The sequence below is a fragment of the Talpa occidentalis genome, unplaced genomic scaffold, assembly GCF_014898055.3.
Source record: "Talpa occidentalis isolate TD23 unplaced genomic scaffold, MPIMG_talOcc4v2.1 talOcc4.3, whole genome shotgun sequence".
Classification (NCBI taxonomy): Eukaryota; Metazoa; Chordata; class Mammalia; order Eulipotyphla; family Talpidae; genus Talpa; species Talpa occidentalis.
The window spans coordinates 103,498,745-103,516,273 of record NW_023603184.1 but is presented as its reverse complement, the minus strand read 5'-3'; the positions used below and the strand labels follow the sequence as shown (position 1 = coordinate 103,516,273).

At 41.1% G+C, this 17,529-nt stretch overlaps 1 protein-coding gene across 2 annotated transcripts in view; it reads right to left on the bottom strand.

The window, feature by feature from the left end:
• Positions 1–497: 497 nt before the first annotated feature.
• Positions 498–17,529, bottom strand: part of MAP3K20 (mitogen-activated protein kinase kinase kinase 20) — a 170,396-nt gene continuing 153,364 nt past the window's right edge. For both annotated transcript variants that reach the window (XM_037523556.2, XM_054699868.1), the window contains exons 17-20: positions 11,648–11,764; positions 7,142–7,216; positions 5,305–5,455; positions 498–2,390 (exon numbers count right to left, since the gene is read on the bottom strand). In XM_037523556.2, coding sequence (XP_037379453.2) covers positions 1,690–2,390; positions 5,305–5,455; positions 7,142–7,216; positions 11,648–11,764 — 1,044 coding nt within the window. In that variant the 3' untranslated portion in view covers positions 498–1,689. The remainder of the gene's footprint in view (positions 2,391–5,304; positions 5,456–7,141; positions 7,217–11,647; positions 11,765–17,529) is intronic.

Sequence of the window (17,529 nt, the reverse complement as noted above, 5' to 3'; positions counted from 1 at the left end):
CGATGGAAGAGTGCTGAGCTCTTTGATTTCAGAATTTCTCACTGCTTTTGCTGGTAAACGCAGATGACAAATAATAAGATTTATAAAATCAAAGCATTGAATTGACACTTAGGTCATAGCTTCCCTTGTAAGGGTTATTTCCTATAACCTTGACTTTGGTGCTACTCGAATAAAACTCTCCACCAAGCCTCGTGCACTGTGTCAGAGCCGGGCATCTGATCTTCTGAGAATATACGCACATACTTGATGACTGGTTTCTATTAAAAGAGAACTCAGCCCCACAGAATTACCAGTGTGTCACTCGATTCTACAGAGCATTGAGAATACTAGGCAGGGTAAAGGACACTTGCTATTCAGGGTTAGTGAATGTTGAACAGGCTCTCAATATACTGAAAGTAATATTTACTTGACATGTAAGTTTGTTGCCACCTGATTTGTAAAATATGAAGAATTTCACAAGTTGGATCCTACAATTCCTGCCCTAAATTGCAGGCAGTTTCCTCCCACCCGCACCGGCTACCTCTTTACCCCCAGCTGCTTAGAGTTTTCTTGCTGCAAGGATGGTATTTACTGTCTTGCTCTAACAAGGATGTTGGTAATTTTAAATTTCTCTGGCTTTGAGCCTGTGACATCATTATCATGCCCTGTGTCTGGTTTTGTTTTGTTTTGTTTTGTTTTAGATTTTAAATTTCTGATATTCTAAGAGGTCCGTATGGACGGTGATTTTCCCTCTTTGCTCTTCCTTTGGTAAAATGTAGGAAATAATATTCAAAAGCATACTTGGAAGCTCAGGGAAAGAAAGCACCATAGATCTCCTAGGCAATTTAGATCTTTGGTTTCTGATGAAGTTAATGAATGAGAGGCATCATAATCAACATTAAGTTCAATAACCTCTTTATTGCCTGAAAATCACAAACCAAATCAGTTCTGACCATGACAAAAACCCAAATATCTTACTAAAATAAATACAAACCAGCGGTGTCAAGACCGAAGAAAGGCAAGTGAGGTGCTTGCTTTGGGTGTGAAATTTAAGAGGGCATTAAAAAACAAACAAACAAGCAAAAAAAAAAAAAAAAAAATCCCTCAGTAATCAAAATAACTAATATCCAATGCAACCTTTTTTTAAAACAAAATTAATGCAAAAAAATTCACGAGGAATAAAATGTCACATTTTAAATAAACACAGATCAGTAACAGTGCCGTGCCACTCCATATTGGAACCTTAGACAAAAGTAAAAATCAGGAATGCTGATTCTGTCTTTACCTAGAATTTTGAATTTCTGTGTATCAAAGATGTTTTGCATTAATTTTCATTTATTTGAACACAGCATTAGAATATTATTCATCTTGATTGCTGTTCTTTTTAGTGTTCCCCTAAAGTTTGCACACAGGACCAGTGCTACCACATCATCTGGCCCTAGCCCGGGGCCTACTAACCAGAAGGTTATAGTTAGGGTAAAATGATGGCATGTTTCTGCCTCTAAAACTTGAGTTTTGAGGGGAAGTATGGATAGTTATGTGTAAGTCTATTTATCATCACTTGGGCCACTCACATCCATGATTTTGGCCCAAAATTTAGCTTGGTCTCAATTAGATCTTTCCCAAATCCAATAAATGCAATAGTTGTCTTTTTTTGCTAATTAAAAAAAAAAAAAAGCTCTTTTAGAAAAACTCATCTAGTTCAGATCATCAAAAGTTTCTCCTTCCGCGATAGTTTCCTCTAGCTCGCTCTTTGTTAGTTTTGGCAGGAGTGGGCCTGTGGGCTTTCTTGTGGTAAACCACTTTTGTCCATCCCCCTTCGCTGACTTTGTTCTCTTCTTCAGCGGCTTTTGTGTCAGTTTCAGTGTGCAAAGGCATCCCTGGGATGGACCTGGATGGACGGCGATCATTCGGGCTTCTCTTGAAGTCAGGTGACTGCTGAGTATTGAGTTCAGACTGAGAAACACCATAGAAGTTTCCAGAGTATCTTTCTCTTGAGGGCGTGGAACGCTGACTTTTCCCACCGTACCGTCCTCTAGGAGAGGAATTGAGTGACACACTACCCCGATCATATTTGGTCCTGCTTCTGCCTGCGTATCGACCCCTCTCGGAAGAGTTGTCGGTATTAAGACTGGAAAAGCCACTGTCCCTGGAGTTGAGATGTATAGAAGAGAAGTTTTTGGTTAGTCCGTACTGAGTAGGGGAGGAGCTTCTGGACTGGTTTATAGGTATAATCTGTTGATACTTGATGGGCACCTGGGTCCGCCTCACCGCAGCCGCGTAGGAATCCTGGTCATTGAAGAACGGGAAGAATTGCGACCCCAGAATGGGGTTGCTCTGGGAGCGCTGCAGAGAGGTGTTGGATGCGATCTGCCGCAGCCGCAGAGTATCCAACCACTGGCAGTCGGCACCTGCACAAGAAATGGAAATGAGCATCCTTTAAGCCACAGTAAAGCAGCGTGCTAATTCATAAGCCTGTTTGGGATGCTTTAAGCTTTCCCATTCATAGAAATCCTAGGTATCAGGATTTTTCCTTTATTGTGACACATACATTTTTAAAAATAAGAGTATTTGCACTCAATACATGCTATATGCATTGTTCCATAGGCTTTGCTTAGAACATTATCTCATTTAGTCTTTCCAATACTCTTCTCAATTAAATACTAAAAATTTACTTCTATAAATGAGGAGGCTGGAGCTTTGGTGGTCAAGCAACTTGCTCCAGGCCACTCAGTGGATCAGTCTTTCTGCATCCAGACTCCATCTTCCTCTCCCTACCATCCCGTACCCCATGTTTTCATTTCTACAATTTGCTGTGGAAGTGTGTTTTGGATGGCAGGGGTATGTTTAGTAAACAAAAAACTTTTCGATAAACAGCACTTTTAAATCTTCAAGAATCATAAATGCAAATAGAATAAACTGGGTTCCATTGGTTGAGGCAGCTAGAGATTGTTTGGAAGAAGGACAGCTGACTGCTCCTTCCTTCAGAGGAGTGATTCCTGGCATTCAGGAATAAGAAATGTTCCTGTGTGAAAAATGAAGCTTCATGGCAAAGAGCAAGAGGTGATAGCAGAAGAAAATGATTAATTAACAAGAGCCACTTAGTGAGCTGTATCTCAGTGAGTAATCAAGTTCCTCACACCCGGAAGCTTCCCTTGGGCCTGAATCATGTCTGTATGGTTCAGAGTTCCGTGGTGGGCCTCGCTGAGCTCCTTGGTCTTGCAAATCTGGGATTAGGACTGATGAGTGTCTATCTGGTGACTCTAAAGTGGGATTTGAACTATGTATAAATGAGGAAAGAATTGGCAGCTATTTTGTGTCACATGGGTTGGAAGACAGAAAAGCAGACTTTGGTGAAAGGGAAAAGCACAGCAGAAGTAGAGAAAGAAGACCACTCCAGATCTCACCAACCTGTGTGATCAAATAGGATCCTCACTATGAAAACACCACAGAAGTAAATGAGCCCTAGAAATATTAATTATTTAGAAAGAGGAAATGAATCAATTCAGTAAGAAGCCTTTAAAGGCATGAAGCAAGACAAGGTGGTTGAATTAGCACATAAGAGAACTTGGAAACAGAGTGCCTTCTGAGAGGGAAGCCAGTGGGACTCAATCCCTGCTACGTAGGTTAGTCATTTGTAGAAAAAGCACACCCTAAGAGATATTTGCAAATGTGTTTGTGGCTGAGAGAGCTTGGTAAAAACTCAGTCAAGCCCAATCATGGTGGTCAGAATGTCTTCTTATAATTATTCATGAAAAAAAATAACCAAATCAATTCTGTTGGAAAAAAAAAAAAAAAAAGAGAGAGAGGAAGAAAGACCCAGCATGCTATCAAAGAATTCACTGGTGGATTTTGAATAGTAACAGGGCTTCTGGGCACATAGCCAGTGGACATTTAAAAATATCTGGTCTGCTTGGCACGCCAGGCCTTACAGTGGAGGAAACAGCAACTAGATTCTCCTAAGTCAGTAGCACCAGGGTGCTACTGAGGGTGCTTTGTTTCTGTGCCATCAACAAATCTTCTGATACAGATTTATGGATCAATGTCCTATGGATTCGTTAGCTTGCTGCAGTCCTGTAGAATCTAACTCTGGGTTTTTCAGAGTTTCTGGACTTACAAAGGTGGAGGTCAGAACCTCTCCCCTGAAACTGCCAAAAATGACCAATTTAAAAGCAAATCAGCTGACCTTCTATATTATTATCCTAAAGTGTTTCTTTTTTTTTTTTTTAAGATTTATTTATTTATGCATACAAGAGCCGTGGTACAGGCCAGAGATACTGGGGTGGGGGGGTGTGGGGGGGTGGTGGTGTGTGTGTGTGTGTGTGTGTGTGTGAGAGGATTCACCAGAGACAGAGTGGGGAACAGAACAGGCAGACTGACTGAAATACACTGCTGAGGGGAGCAGCGGGCGAGACAGGAGAGGTCTGCTGTGCCATGTGGGTTGCTCCCTGGCCGGCCAGGGATCGAATTCGTGCTGCAGAGGCTGCGGATTGCTTCATAGTGCTTAACCCCTTGTGCCATCAAAGAGGCCCCTAAAGTGTTTCTGGATATCATTCATAATTACCACCACCACTGTACATCATATTTCCCCCTCCTTCCCTCCATTGCTCCTTCCTTCCTTTTCATTCCTTTGCTTTGATGTATTCAATGGCATTCACGATTCAAGAAGTTGTCTCAGTGATAAGCATTTATAGAAATGTTTGCTGGATATGGAAGAAGATTTATATGTTTTTCTACAGGTACACTTTTGGAAACTAAGCATATAGGTATAGAAAAACCCATACATACTTTTATTTACCAATAATATGTAATCATTAATTTTCATCTTTTTTCATAGTTATCCAGAAATTGAAATTTATTATAATATGCTCATATTTATAAGTCCATAGATACTACTTTGCATATAATCTGTTTATAAAGCCAATATTCTAAAATTAGAAGGAAGTAGTATTGTATTAGAAATCCATGTCTGGGCACAAGGGGTTAAGTCTTAGCACTATGAAGCTATCCACAGCCACTGCAGCCCAAGTTTGATCCCCAGCCAGGGAGGTGACCCACGTGGCACAGCAGACCTCTCCTGTCTTGCTTACTGCTCCCCTCAGCAGTGTATTTCAGTAGATCTGCCTGTTCGGCTCCCCAGTCTGTCTCTGGTAAATCTTCTCTCCCCCCACACCCCTGCACCTCTGGCCTACACCCCAGCTCTTGTATGCATAAATAAATCTTAAAAAAAAGAAAAGAAAGAAATCCACGTCTTTTCACAGATTGGCACTTACCCCTGGTGTAAGGATTTAAGTTTCTGGACTCTCGTCTAGTCATCTAACTTACTTGAGTCAGATCTGCTCCGAGGGTTGCCCTCCGAGTTGAGACTTAATGTCTGAATGGCAAGTTGGACTGCTTTCACTTCATCCTCGGGTTTCATTCTGCTCCACTGAATTGAATGGACATGTTTTGTGTTTTTTGGAGTTCTAACATCACTCTACAAAGAAAAGAGAGAAACTCATGGCCAAACATGCATACATTTGTAAAACAGGAAAGAAAGGAAGTCAGGTTATTACATCCTTAGAACTTTACCATAATGCAGTACGTAAAATATTTGTTCAGTTTGCCTAAAAATGGTAATTTGATTAAAATGAAAATATTAACCACTTTATTCCTTAATGGAGCATGACACTCCATCCCTTAATGGGTTCTAGTAATTAAAAATGTGATTGTCTTCTCCTAGAATTTATTGCTTTTGGCAAATCTCAACTTACCTCTTCACTTAATAAGATGTGAAAAATAATTTCTTCTATTAATAGTACTTGAAAAAGTAATATTTGTTGGATACTTGAAAATCACTGCCATTCTCCCCAACAATATGCCTGCTAATCATGGTAACTGGTCAGTGTGGGTAGGTTCGTGGGACTGATTACCCCCAAGGAGGGTACATAACAGATACAAAAAAGAGACAGGATGGAGTTAAGAATCAGGATCAGAAAAAGGAAAGGACACTCAATCAGGAGACCCCACTTTCTAGTCCTGAAACCCCTCTTTATTAGGTGTGACAAATGAGAATAAAGAAGCTCTTAGGATTCAATAAGGTTTTGCGAATCTGTCTAAGAAACCCAAAAGTAACAGTTGTGGACACAAGTGACATATCGTCATGGAGTCTGAGAGAGAGGAGGAAGAGGAAAGTAAGGAAGGAGAGAGGTGAGGGAGAAAAAATTTGATGTGGTGTGTCTCTAGACCTGCCTGAGTGGGCAGAGGTGACTTCTGGCTGCTGTCACTGTGCAGTGATTAAAAACAGGATTTTTTCCTGAGTCATGGAACCTGGTTAATAGATTCCAGAGTAGTTTAGATTTCAGTTCCCAAGACCAATTGACTTCTTTTGTTTAAGTTTTGTGTTCTGCAAGCTATGCTGTGACATTCAATGCTATTTCTCAGGTGCCTCTTCCATAAGCATTGCACACTGGCTGAGGAAGCTAAATAAATATTGTGATTTTTGTCTGCTTCCCCAGTGCCTAACATATCATGTGACTTGCATTAATGTTTAACCACTCAGCGATGAATGAATTACTGGCTCAACATCAACCTATTTTCTTCCTTGCCAATGCTTTGTTAGAGTAAATATGTGTGTGTGTATAAATATATACATATACATGTATAAATATATGTATATATACATACTGATCTTCCCATGTTCATATTGGGCAATTTCATTCCCAATCTATTATAAGCTCTCTGAGGGAGCAAAGAAATCCCCATCAAGAGATGAAAGGTAGGGCCTCCCCAGTGGTGCAGCGGTTGAGCGCTGGGTTGCAAAGCTGCCCACGGCCTCTGCGGCGCTGGTTCGATTCCCGGCTGCTCCCCGGCCACCAGAGGAGGGTCCCACATGGCGCGCAGACCTCTCCTGCCGCCCGCTGCTCCCCTCAGCAGTGTACTTCGGTCCTTCTGCCTGCTCTGCTCCCCGCTCTGGCTCTGGGGAATTCTTTCACCCTCCCGCACTTCTGACTGTACCCAGTGCATGTATAAACAAACAAACAAACAAACAAACAAACAAATAAATAAAACATGCCTCTATTAAAAACAAACAAACAAACAAACAAACAAATAAATAAATAAATAAAAGAGATGAAAGGTAAAGCCACCATTCCCCGCCAACCCCCACCCACACCGAGCTTACCTCATATGTGACAGTGCATTCTACGGTCTGATTTTCCGCTATTCCTACAATCCACTTCTCCATTACAAACGGGGGCTGAAAAACAGAAGTCAGGATGGGTTCTTGCCATAGTACATACAGCCCACTCTCCTACAGCATAGGTTTCTTTGAGGTCAGTTGTGCACATGGAGCTGACAAATGGGCATAATGTCCAATTACCACGGAAGCTATGTTGGCTCGCATGTACTGCTCACCACATGAGTTTGGGGTTGTGGTTTTTATGAGACAGCCTTTCATATATTTGCAAACAGCTAGTCTTGGTCTCCCACAATCTTTTCTTTACTGACAGAGCATTCAATATCACTCAAACCTATCATTAGGTCATCATTCATGCTAATGTTTTGAAACATCTGTGGAAAGCTTCCCCACAATGAAGAGAAGCCTTCAACAATATGAGAAGGTCCAGGCATGGAGTGGGAGCTGTGGCTGCTTCTGTGGCTCCAATCGTTAGGGGGAAAGGATGTCCTGCGCTAATTTCATACAGGCTTTGTGGACTCCACCCCCAACACAACCACCACTCTACTTTTACTCTCTCAGTCTATTCGGCAAAACTGTGTGTGTAGGTGAAATTGTGGCCACATTTCTTCAGTATATTAAATCAAAGTGCTCCTGAGAAAACTGTATTTTCCACCCTATTTAAATTTTGATGAAAATAGTCTTTATTAGAAGTGACTTTCCACCCTTCTCCACTCCCCCTTTCTTTAAAAAGAAAAAATTATTTATTTATTTATTTATTTAGTGGGACCCTTGCCAGTGGCTGGGGATCGAACTGGAGCTGCAGAGGCTGCGGGCAGCCTCGCAACCCAGCGCTCAACCGCTATGCCACCAGGGGAGGCCCAGATTTATTTTTTACTTATTTATGCATATAAGAACCGGGGTGAAGGCCAGAGGTGTGGGGAAGAGAGAGGGCTCACAGAGACAGAGTGGGGAGCAGAACAGGCAGAGCAGCGGGTGAGACAGGAGAGATCTGTCTGCACATATGGGTTATTCTCCCTGGCTGGGGATCAAACTCATATCACAGTGGCTCATGCAGCAGTGGCTGGCAGTAGCACTGAGACTTTAATCCCTGTGCCACCAGGGAGGCCCCACTCCCCCTTTCATTCCAGGTTTAAGGCTGAAATTTGACTGGCTGGTGGTGAGCTGGATACAAAGCAAATATGGTAGAAATTTGACTGGGCTGGGTTTTGTTTGTTTGCTTTTTAAATTAGAATTGTTGTTGTTTCTGCTAGTAAAAAAGTTCCATAGATTTTGAACAGTTAGCTCCAATCCTATTTCTCCTACAAGCCCTGTTAATATTGGCATGTGATCTTGTGTTAGGACATGGTTCTGAAGAAATGCATATACCACATTATAGCAGAAACACCTGCATGTGGTTTTATAACAAGTTCTGTTATTTCTGCTCTGAGCAACTTCCTTCTGTTAGCAACAATGACTTAAATCTTGCTTCTAAATGACACTGAAGCAATGAACAACTGTTGCAACCGGAGACCATACAGGTGGGGAGGAAAGAGAAAGTTATCTGTCCTTTCTTCAAGACACCAAAACACAATATGTCACAACAAAATAAGGGAAAACTACAACCACATCATAACCTTCCCAGATAAGTAACACCATGGATTAACTCCCAGGTACTCTGGGGAATACAACAATGAGAATCAAATCGATCTACTTGATGAATATTTGTAAATGAAAAGGACTTGGGTGTAGCAATCTTACGCCAGTGAAGGAAACACATTTGCAAGTCTAATGCTTTGGGCTTGGAAGTCTCTTTTCACTTCCCCATTTGTGTTTGAAGCCTGGGTCTTTGCTACCAACCCATTTTCTTCACTGAAACCAAATACATGGTTAATAGTGTACCAGACTAGATAATGGTGTCGGGAAGAGGCAAAATTTCCCCCAGCCATTAGGGTTCTTCTCAGACTGGTCCAGCAATAACATTAACAGTAGAGAGATTAAGAAAAGAACAACTTTAATTACATACCTATGGAGAATCTACATGGCTGTGAATTCTATTTCAAGTGAGGCAAATGAGAGTATATATCCTAGGCTCAGGAATGGGGTAGAGGCCTGGGACTTCAAGGAGAGAGGAGGGGAAATCACAGGACAAAGAGAAGATGTCTTATATGATGAAGACCAGATGTGTTGCAGAAATAAATTCTAGCCTTTTACCCAGGCAAGGGAAGAATAAGCAGCACATCAGGAATGGTGAGATTAGGAGAAGCTTTTTTTTTTTTTTTTTAAAGATTTATTTATTTTTGTACAAGAGCTGGGGTACAGGCCAGAGGCACGGGAGGATAAGAGGATTCACCAGAGACAGAGTGGGGAACAGAACAGGCAGAAGGACTGAAGATGTTAGGGGGAAAAGGATGTCCTAAGCTAATTCCATACAGGCTTTGTGGACTCCACCCCCCAATCCAGACCAAAGCCATCAGGACATTGGGAAAGACAAATCCCATCACCACCAAAGGGAAGGTTGCTGGAACCTGAAGGTGGAGTTAAGCAGCCAGGTTTGGTATAAAACCAAACATGTGGGTCTTGGGGGGGCTTTTTGGCTTCATGGCTCTTGGCTCGTGGCCAGCTCTCAGAGTGCCATTGGGTTTCCAGGTCGGCGGAACAGGTAGGATGCATTTAAGACTTTATTTCCCTATTTCTCCCTGAGTTGTACATTTCCTCATTTCCCCTTCCCTTGTAAATAAACCTTTTATTAACCTTTTATGTGTGCCTGCAGTGGAGTATTATTAAGTCCCTTTTAAGCGCATGGGTGAGGACCCACAGCCAGGCTACCCGTTTTATATCGGGGCTGCCCTGTAACAGTTTGGCACCCAACGTGGTTTCTAAGCTACACCCGTGGTTGACCAGCCCAAAGTAACTTTCCTTGCATTGGTCACCATGTAACAGGGTGGTCCCCAGGAAAGGGGGAAGTTCCTCCTGTCCTATAACAACCATATGCGCACTAGGTCTCAAGACCATTTTATATTGGGGCTGCCCTGTAACAAAGACACTGCAGAGGGCTGCTGTGCCATGTGGAAATCTCCCTGGCTAGCCGGGAATCTAACCCGTGCTGCAGAGGCTGAGGACAGCTTCACAGTGAGGCATTCAATCCTCTGCACCACCGGGGAGGCCCATGGTTAGGAGAAGCTTTATTACTTATGCATGAGGTCTCAGACCTGGGCAGTCCCATAAGGTCTGAGCACCAATGTAGAGACAAAGGGTTTCTTTTATACACAACCATCTTACATTGATAACATTGGTTAGCAAGCACAAATATTTGATGTAAAACTCCTAGACAAAGGGGGAAAGATGGACATCTGGGGATGTCCTTTGAGAGATAAATCAGCTTGGCTGGCTGTCCAACCTTGTTAAAATGTAACCTCGTTTAGATAAGTTAAAACTTAGATGGAAAGCTCTCTAAGGAAAGGTTTACTAAGTAAGCAAACTTGTTATTTACAATTGCATTGGATTATTTACTGCACCAGGCCTAAGACCCTTTAGCAGGAAAGATTTATTTGTTTAGCAATTCCTTTTCAGATGCTCTGTAATTAAATGCTTGCCCTATCGTATAGGTAGGTTTTTCTGACAGCTTAGTTCTGGTAAAAATCCTAATTCTGGGTAATATCCCTAATTTTCATCCAGCTAGGTAATTAAGGGAATAGTAGATATTTCTAGGGATCCTGCAGGGCCTTGATTAACTTCAGTTCAAAATAATCCTCATGTCAAATAAAACATTTTGACAAGGTCTGTTATGGACATCTTGGAGAGGCTCAATGGTTTATGTGAAGTTCAGGGCAAAGGTGCTATTGACATCAAGGTTATTCACCCAAAGCCATTGACCTTCTACATCAGAAGTCTCACATGTATACTTTCAGTAGAATGGGGACAGAATTTTTTTTTGAGGAGAAGCTAAGCATTTCTTTAAGTCTTTCCTCAGTGTTCTAACGGGCACACTTCTGTATGGACCCTAAGGCATCAACATACTCCCTGGCCATTCCACGTTTTCATAGGAATGGGTGCAAGGAAGCCATTAAGACTTCAACTTGTGCCTCATGAGTAACCTCATGTCAGTCCTTCAAGACACTGAACACAACCAAGAAAACCTTCTCCCTTACTAGTTTTTCATACATTTCATAAGTTTAAAATGACCCCAAATCCAAGGTAAATATTTTCCTCATAGCATTTTCTTTCTTTTAATAAATGACAGAATAAGCATAAAGAAATGTAGAAGAAAATAACAAAAAGTGAAGGATACTTTATTGCAATACTTTTTAGTTCTCACAGAATAAGTGGAATTTTAACAAAAAACTATTATGATCTCAGTCTGCTAAATAAAATGTGCCTTTCAACAGCCAGCTTGAGGCTGAGCTGATGTGAGCATCGACAAGCACAAAAGTACACTGCTGGGGTATTTTAATGTCTTTGTTTGATATTTGTGAATTCAAAAAAGCTTTTAAGCCGTAAATAGAACCCTACCTTTGTCATCTTTAAAATCTCTGCATCAGGTAGGTTAGTGTTGAATGTCACATCTTTGATGTAGGTTATTGCAATTTCATCCCCATCCATCTCCATATACATTTTCCACTTACAATCCTGGAATTAAAAGAAAAATGATAGAATTTAAGAAAATGAAACAATTTTCTTTAGTTGCAATATTTTATAACACTTGAAGTATTCTCAATGAAGTATTAGTGGAATGATTCACCTCCCTCCTTTTCAGTAAAGGACGTGAAATTAGATCTCTTTATATATCTAAACAGCTCCCAGTTAGTGTAGTCTTGAGACATAATTTATCAGTTTATGTGTTCCATTATTGGAGTTGCAAACTCAAAATCCTACAGGGACCAGGCAGATAATTAAAATGAACTAAATCAGACAGTTTGATTTTAGAGTCTAAAATTGTAATCTTTCAAATAGACCCATTTAATTTACATATTAAACATTGTAGGACTATTTTTTTTTTTCATTGACACAGAAAACTCTTTTAAAATATAAGGTCCACTTGATCTTTCATTTTTCCAATATTGATAATGACACATCTTGAGAAATAGCTCATTTACCTCTTAATGGGCAGGAAATACTGCAAATGTGATGATGTCTGGCAATTGATAATTAGTTCAGGCGTTGGCGAGGTAAGAAGAGGGGTAGGGATACTGGGCAACTAAAGAGAAACCTCCTTGGAAAGCCAGCTACCATTCAGCTTCTGGTGATTGCTCCCATGTGGAAAGAAACAAGAGCTCATATTTGCTGGGTTCTTTAATGTTTTATGAAAAGCTGGGAATCACCTATGTAAAAACCTCTCAATTTTGAAATGATGGTATGTTAATTAAATTTGCAGTAAAATCACAAGTTTAATAATATAAAAAAGTGCTCTATGTATTAATCACCAAGGGAATGTAAATTAAAACCACAATGAGACTCCGCCCCACCAGATGGTTAAGATTGATAACATCAAATGTCGGCTAGGGTTTGGAGCTCCTGGATTATGGTGGGAATGTTAAGGAAACAAATACTTTGAAAAAAGTTTTGGTGGTTTCTTGTAAAACTTTATTATAAACTATGATCCAGAAATTCTACTCCTAGGTATTTACCCTAAAGAAATTAAGAAAGAGGGCTTCCTCTGGTGGTACAAGGGGTTAAGCACAGCACTATGGAGCAGTCCACAGCCACTGCAGTATGAGTTTAATCTCCTGCCGGCTAGGGAACAACCCATATGGTGCAGCAGACCTCTCCTGTTTCTCGCCCGCTGCTCCCCTCAGCAGTGTATTTCAGTGGATCCCACTGTTCTGTCCCCCACTCTGTCTCTAGTGAATCCTCTCACCCCCTACACCTCTGGCCTATACCCCAGTTCTTGTATTCGTAAATAAATAAATCTTAATAAAAAAAAAAGAAATTAAGAAAGACTTACACAGGGATGCTCTTAGCAGTTTGGCATAATCTTAAAAATAAATAAACAAAATGGGGCCTCCCTGGTGGCGGAAGGGGTTAAGATGCAACCTATGAAGTTATCCACAGCCACTGCAGCATGAGTTCAATCCCCGGCCAGGGAGCAACCCACATGGTGCAGCAGACCTCTCCTGATCGCCCACTGCTCCCCTCAGCAGTGTATTTCAGTAGGTCTGCCTGTTCTGTTCCCCACTCTGTCTCTGGTGAATTCTCTCACCCCCGACACTTCTGGCCTGTACCCCAATTCTTGTATGCATAAATAAATAAATCTATAAAAATAAGTAAATAAATAAACAAACAAAACTCGGAAACAGGCCTAGTGTTCATCAACAGGAGAATGGATGAACTGTGGTATATCATAGAATGGAGTAGCACTCAGCATGTAATAACACGGATATATTTCACAAACATTACAGTGATTGGAAGAAGCCTTACACAAAAAGAACTTACCATTTATATGACATTCTAGAATAGACACAACTAATCTATGGCAGGAAAAATTCAGAAGATAGTAGTTTCTGCAGATGGAAATTGCCTGGGAGGGGACATGAGAGGACTTCCTACAGGTGTTAATGCTCTATCGATAGTGTTTGTGTTACACAGATGTATGCATTTGTCAAAATAAGCAAATATGTACCTGAGATGTGTACATTTCATATTAAACTCTAATATACTGATGTATTTGGGATGCAGCATACTAATGTCTGAAAATTGCTTTGAAATGCATAAAAATATAAGGATTGATAGGTGGCTAAAGGAATAGATGGACAGGTAAGTGATAGGGCAAGTAGAGTAAAATGTTAATGGTTGACTCTAGAAGGTAGGTCTATGAGGTTCACAGTTGTATAAATAGTAAAAAATTTAATAGAAAAAATGTTGGAGGATAAACACCGTGTATCCAATTAAAAGAATAAATAAACCTATGCCTGCACCAAATTTGACCCTGGACCATACATTCACATTCTTGCTTATATTATTTGAAGAAAGAAGGAGTCTTAGAGATTAAGGATAATGTACTGAGCTCCTCAGGCACTGAAACTAGAAAATTCTCTCCTATGAGTAGACCTGGAATGTTTCCTGAGCAAGCTCAGACAAAATTATTATGAAAGAGCACTAACAAAGAGGCTGTTGAAAACCTGTTGGCTTCAACAGCAAGGTGGGGGAGCCTAATGTTTTAGGAACGCTTCCACATGAATTGCAGAACCACACAGAGCCCAGGCCTGAGGGGGGCGACCCTCTGAGCCAGTCACATTCACAAGATGGAGAGCCAATTAGTGAAGAAAAGTTCTATTCAATAACGTAAAAGCCTACTTCTTGGCTAACACAGGTCAAATTAGTCACTCAGAATTGACAAATCTCTCAGTATTTTTTGTTTGGAGCCACTGTTCTCCCAGCAACATGGGCCCTGAGATAACTGGGCAGCATAATGGCTGTCTGGAGTCCCGATTGCTCTTTGCTGAAATTGCAAGGGCCTTCTCAAGTCAGTGGCTGGAAAGAAAACTCTTAGAGAAGACGAGTTTACTTAGTTTTTTTGCTGTCAAATTTTGGAATTCAGCTAGTCAGAAGCACAGCTGAAAGACCTCAAACTGCATGAATGCTCAATTCCCTTTGCTTCCTTTGCTTCGCCCTTCTGTCTCACAACTTGAGTACTCCTCCTTGAAGCCAGTCCCTCCCCAAGTCAGACCCTGCGGCACAGGTCTCAGGGAAGCGCTGTGTTGAGAAGGGGTGGCAGGAGGGAACTCACATTCGTGAAAGTACTCTGCTCTAGGCAGGTGGCTGGGTAACTTACACTGTGTTAGTTTCCTTGAATTCATCACAGTCCTGCAAGAAAGGTTTATTTTTTCCTTTAGGTGAGTGAGAAAAATGAGGCTCAGATAGATTAAGGAATTTTCCTAGAGTATCCTGGCCGATAAGTGGTGAAAGTAGGATTTTAATACCACAGAGTAGGAGATGCCAGCAGGGAAGGGCAATTGGATGGGGTGGCAGGATGGACTCGTGGTGGGGTTCAGGGCTCTATGATACAACCAGATATTGACAACAGGCAGGAGGGGGGAAGGACCAGAGAAGATTTTGTTGATAGAATCAAAAAAGCAAGGGGCCCATAGATCCACCTCAGCAACTGTTTCTTTGTTCACCAAAGTAAGAAGGACCCACGTAATAGGGTTGTGGACCTTTTACTTTTTAAATTATCTCATTCTCTTATCTGAAAGAAAGGTTTATATCTGAGCCATAAAAGGAGATAGCTACAGAAGCAATAAAACTAGAATCAAAGAAATTATAAGACAAGGAGTGTATTATCCATCTCACTAAAAAGTAGGTCTGCTTGTTAGAAAACCAGGTGAGAAAGAACACACAACATTCATCTTATTCAATCTGCCAGTCGACTGACGTAACTCCTAGGTGTTTTAAAGATTCTGTGATGTCGTTGTTGCCTGGTTAAGAAAAGTAATCCGCAAATAAAGTAATGGAATGCTTTACATTTTGCTCCATTTCAAATGACCTGAGGTATTCCCTAGGGAAGGCATACTCTACCTAGCGTATCCTAAGCAGTCAACGAGCATTCTCCACAGAAAAGGACTTTCGTGAGTTTTTTAATTCCCTAGAACTCAACTATAGATGTTGACATGGCTTGTGATAATCAGTCATTGAAAAGATTTTCATAACAAATAAGATGAATGAAATCATCAATATCACTACAAGAAACAAGTCTACATATTTATGAACCTTAATATAAAAATTTACACGTGCTATTGACACCTTTAAGTCTCCTGTTAGTGATGGGATCAGATAGCAGGAATGTGGGCTCTGATTTAAAAACCATTAACTTTTTCCAGGGTGAATTATTGATTTTAGTTTGATGTTCATGACAGAAATGTGGATATTGATTTTTGAATCGGAAACATTCAAGGGTCATGTTGGACGCCTGCAAATAACTCTCAGTCCTGACAGGCATAATTCAAAAGCAGACACCACTGTATTCAGAGGGATCCCATGGGGGCCTCAAAGGATCCTTTTTCCAAAACCAAGTCACCCCTGGTGGTCTGAAATGGCCCTGTTTGGCTTAAAGCTTTGAAGATTCCTTATTAAAATGGAAACAATATAGAAAAGGATTATACATGAAGCCATTACTGGGGAGCAGCAGGGGCGAGGGGAACGATAGTCAATTTCAAGTCCAGCTACCTGAGTTTCAATCCCATGTTGCCACTTCCTCCACAACCTGAGCCAAATTATGTAACCTTTCTGAATATCAGTGTTCTTTATTCACAAGTAGATTACTGTATTGTGTGAGGGTTAAATGAGATGTAAATAAAGTAGCCAGCACATTGCCAGACCCAGATTAAGAGCTCAAAAAAGAGTAATTATTTTTACCAATATTGGTCACCAACACAGCTCCAATTAGCCTGTTAGACTAGTCAGCCAGTCAGCCAGCAGCGACCTAAGGAAATGGGGATCTGGCCAGAGCAATCAGGTTGGGTCAGAGTTTCTTACTTAGCAGCAGTTTGGGGATCCAGAGGTCACCAACTCTGGTACCAGGAAATTATTAATGTTGGGAAAAAGAAGGTGCAGTCAATTGTTAACGTAACAGTTGGTTTTATGAAATAAATAGAAGGAATAAACTTGTATCTTCTTTTTTAATTTAAATTTTAATTTTTATATTCCCCATACAATTGCAACCCCCTTATTTTGACCCCAATCCCTCCTTTCCCCGCCCCCCACCCCCCGGTAGAGTGTCTCTGGTTCATAGTTGTTTGTTGATTTTGATATTTTCTTTCTTATAGTTATTCTTTTTCCTGGCCCCTTATTTACGTTTTCTAGATTTCTGCTATGATTGAGACCATCCGTAAACTTGTATCTTCTTAAATAGATGGGTGATAGAATATCAATTCTGCCCTTTCCGGCTTCAACAGATCCTGACACAGCCCTACTAATAGGGGTAAGGTGCCATGTGTCATAGATGTCTGGAGGAACAATGGCCGTGAAACGTGATTGACAATCAGAGAGCCTTATACTGGATGAAGGGTAGCAAGATAAGGCTGTTTGATCAAGATCACACCAACAGCAAGTGGTGGAGTTCAGAAATAAACCATGATGGTTTAAGCCTCTCAGTCTTTCCTGGATCCTAATCATTTCCTTGTTGTGATTACCAAAAAAAGATCTTACCAAACAAAGATCAGAAATACAGTCAAAAAGGGCCTCCCCTGTGGCCCAAGTGGTTAAGTCTCAGCACTATGAAGCTATTGGCAGTCACTGCAGCACTAGTTCAATCCCTGGTCAGGGAGCCAACCCACATGGCGAGGCAGATCTCTCCTGTTTCGCCCACTGCTCCCCTCAGCAGAGAATTTCAGTCAATCCACCTGTTCTGCTCCTCACTGTCTCTGGTGAATCCTCTCACCCCTCTCCCCCACCACTGC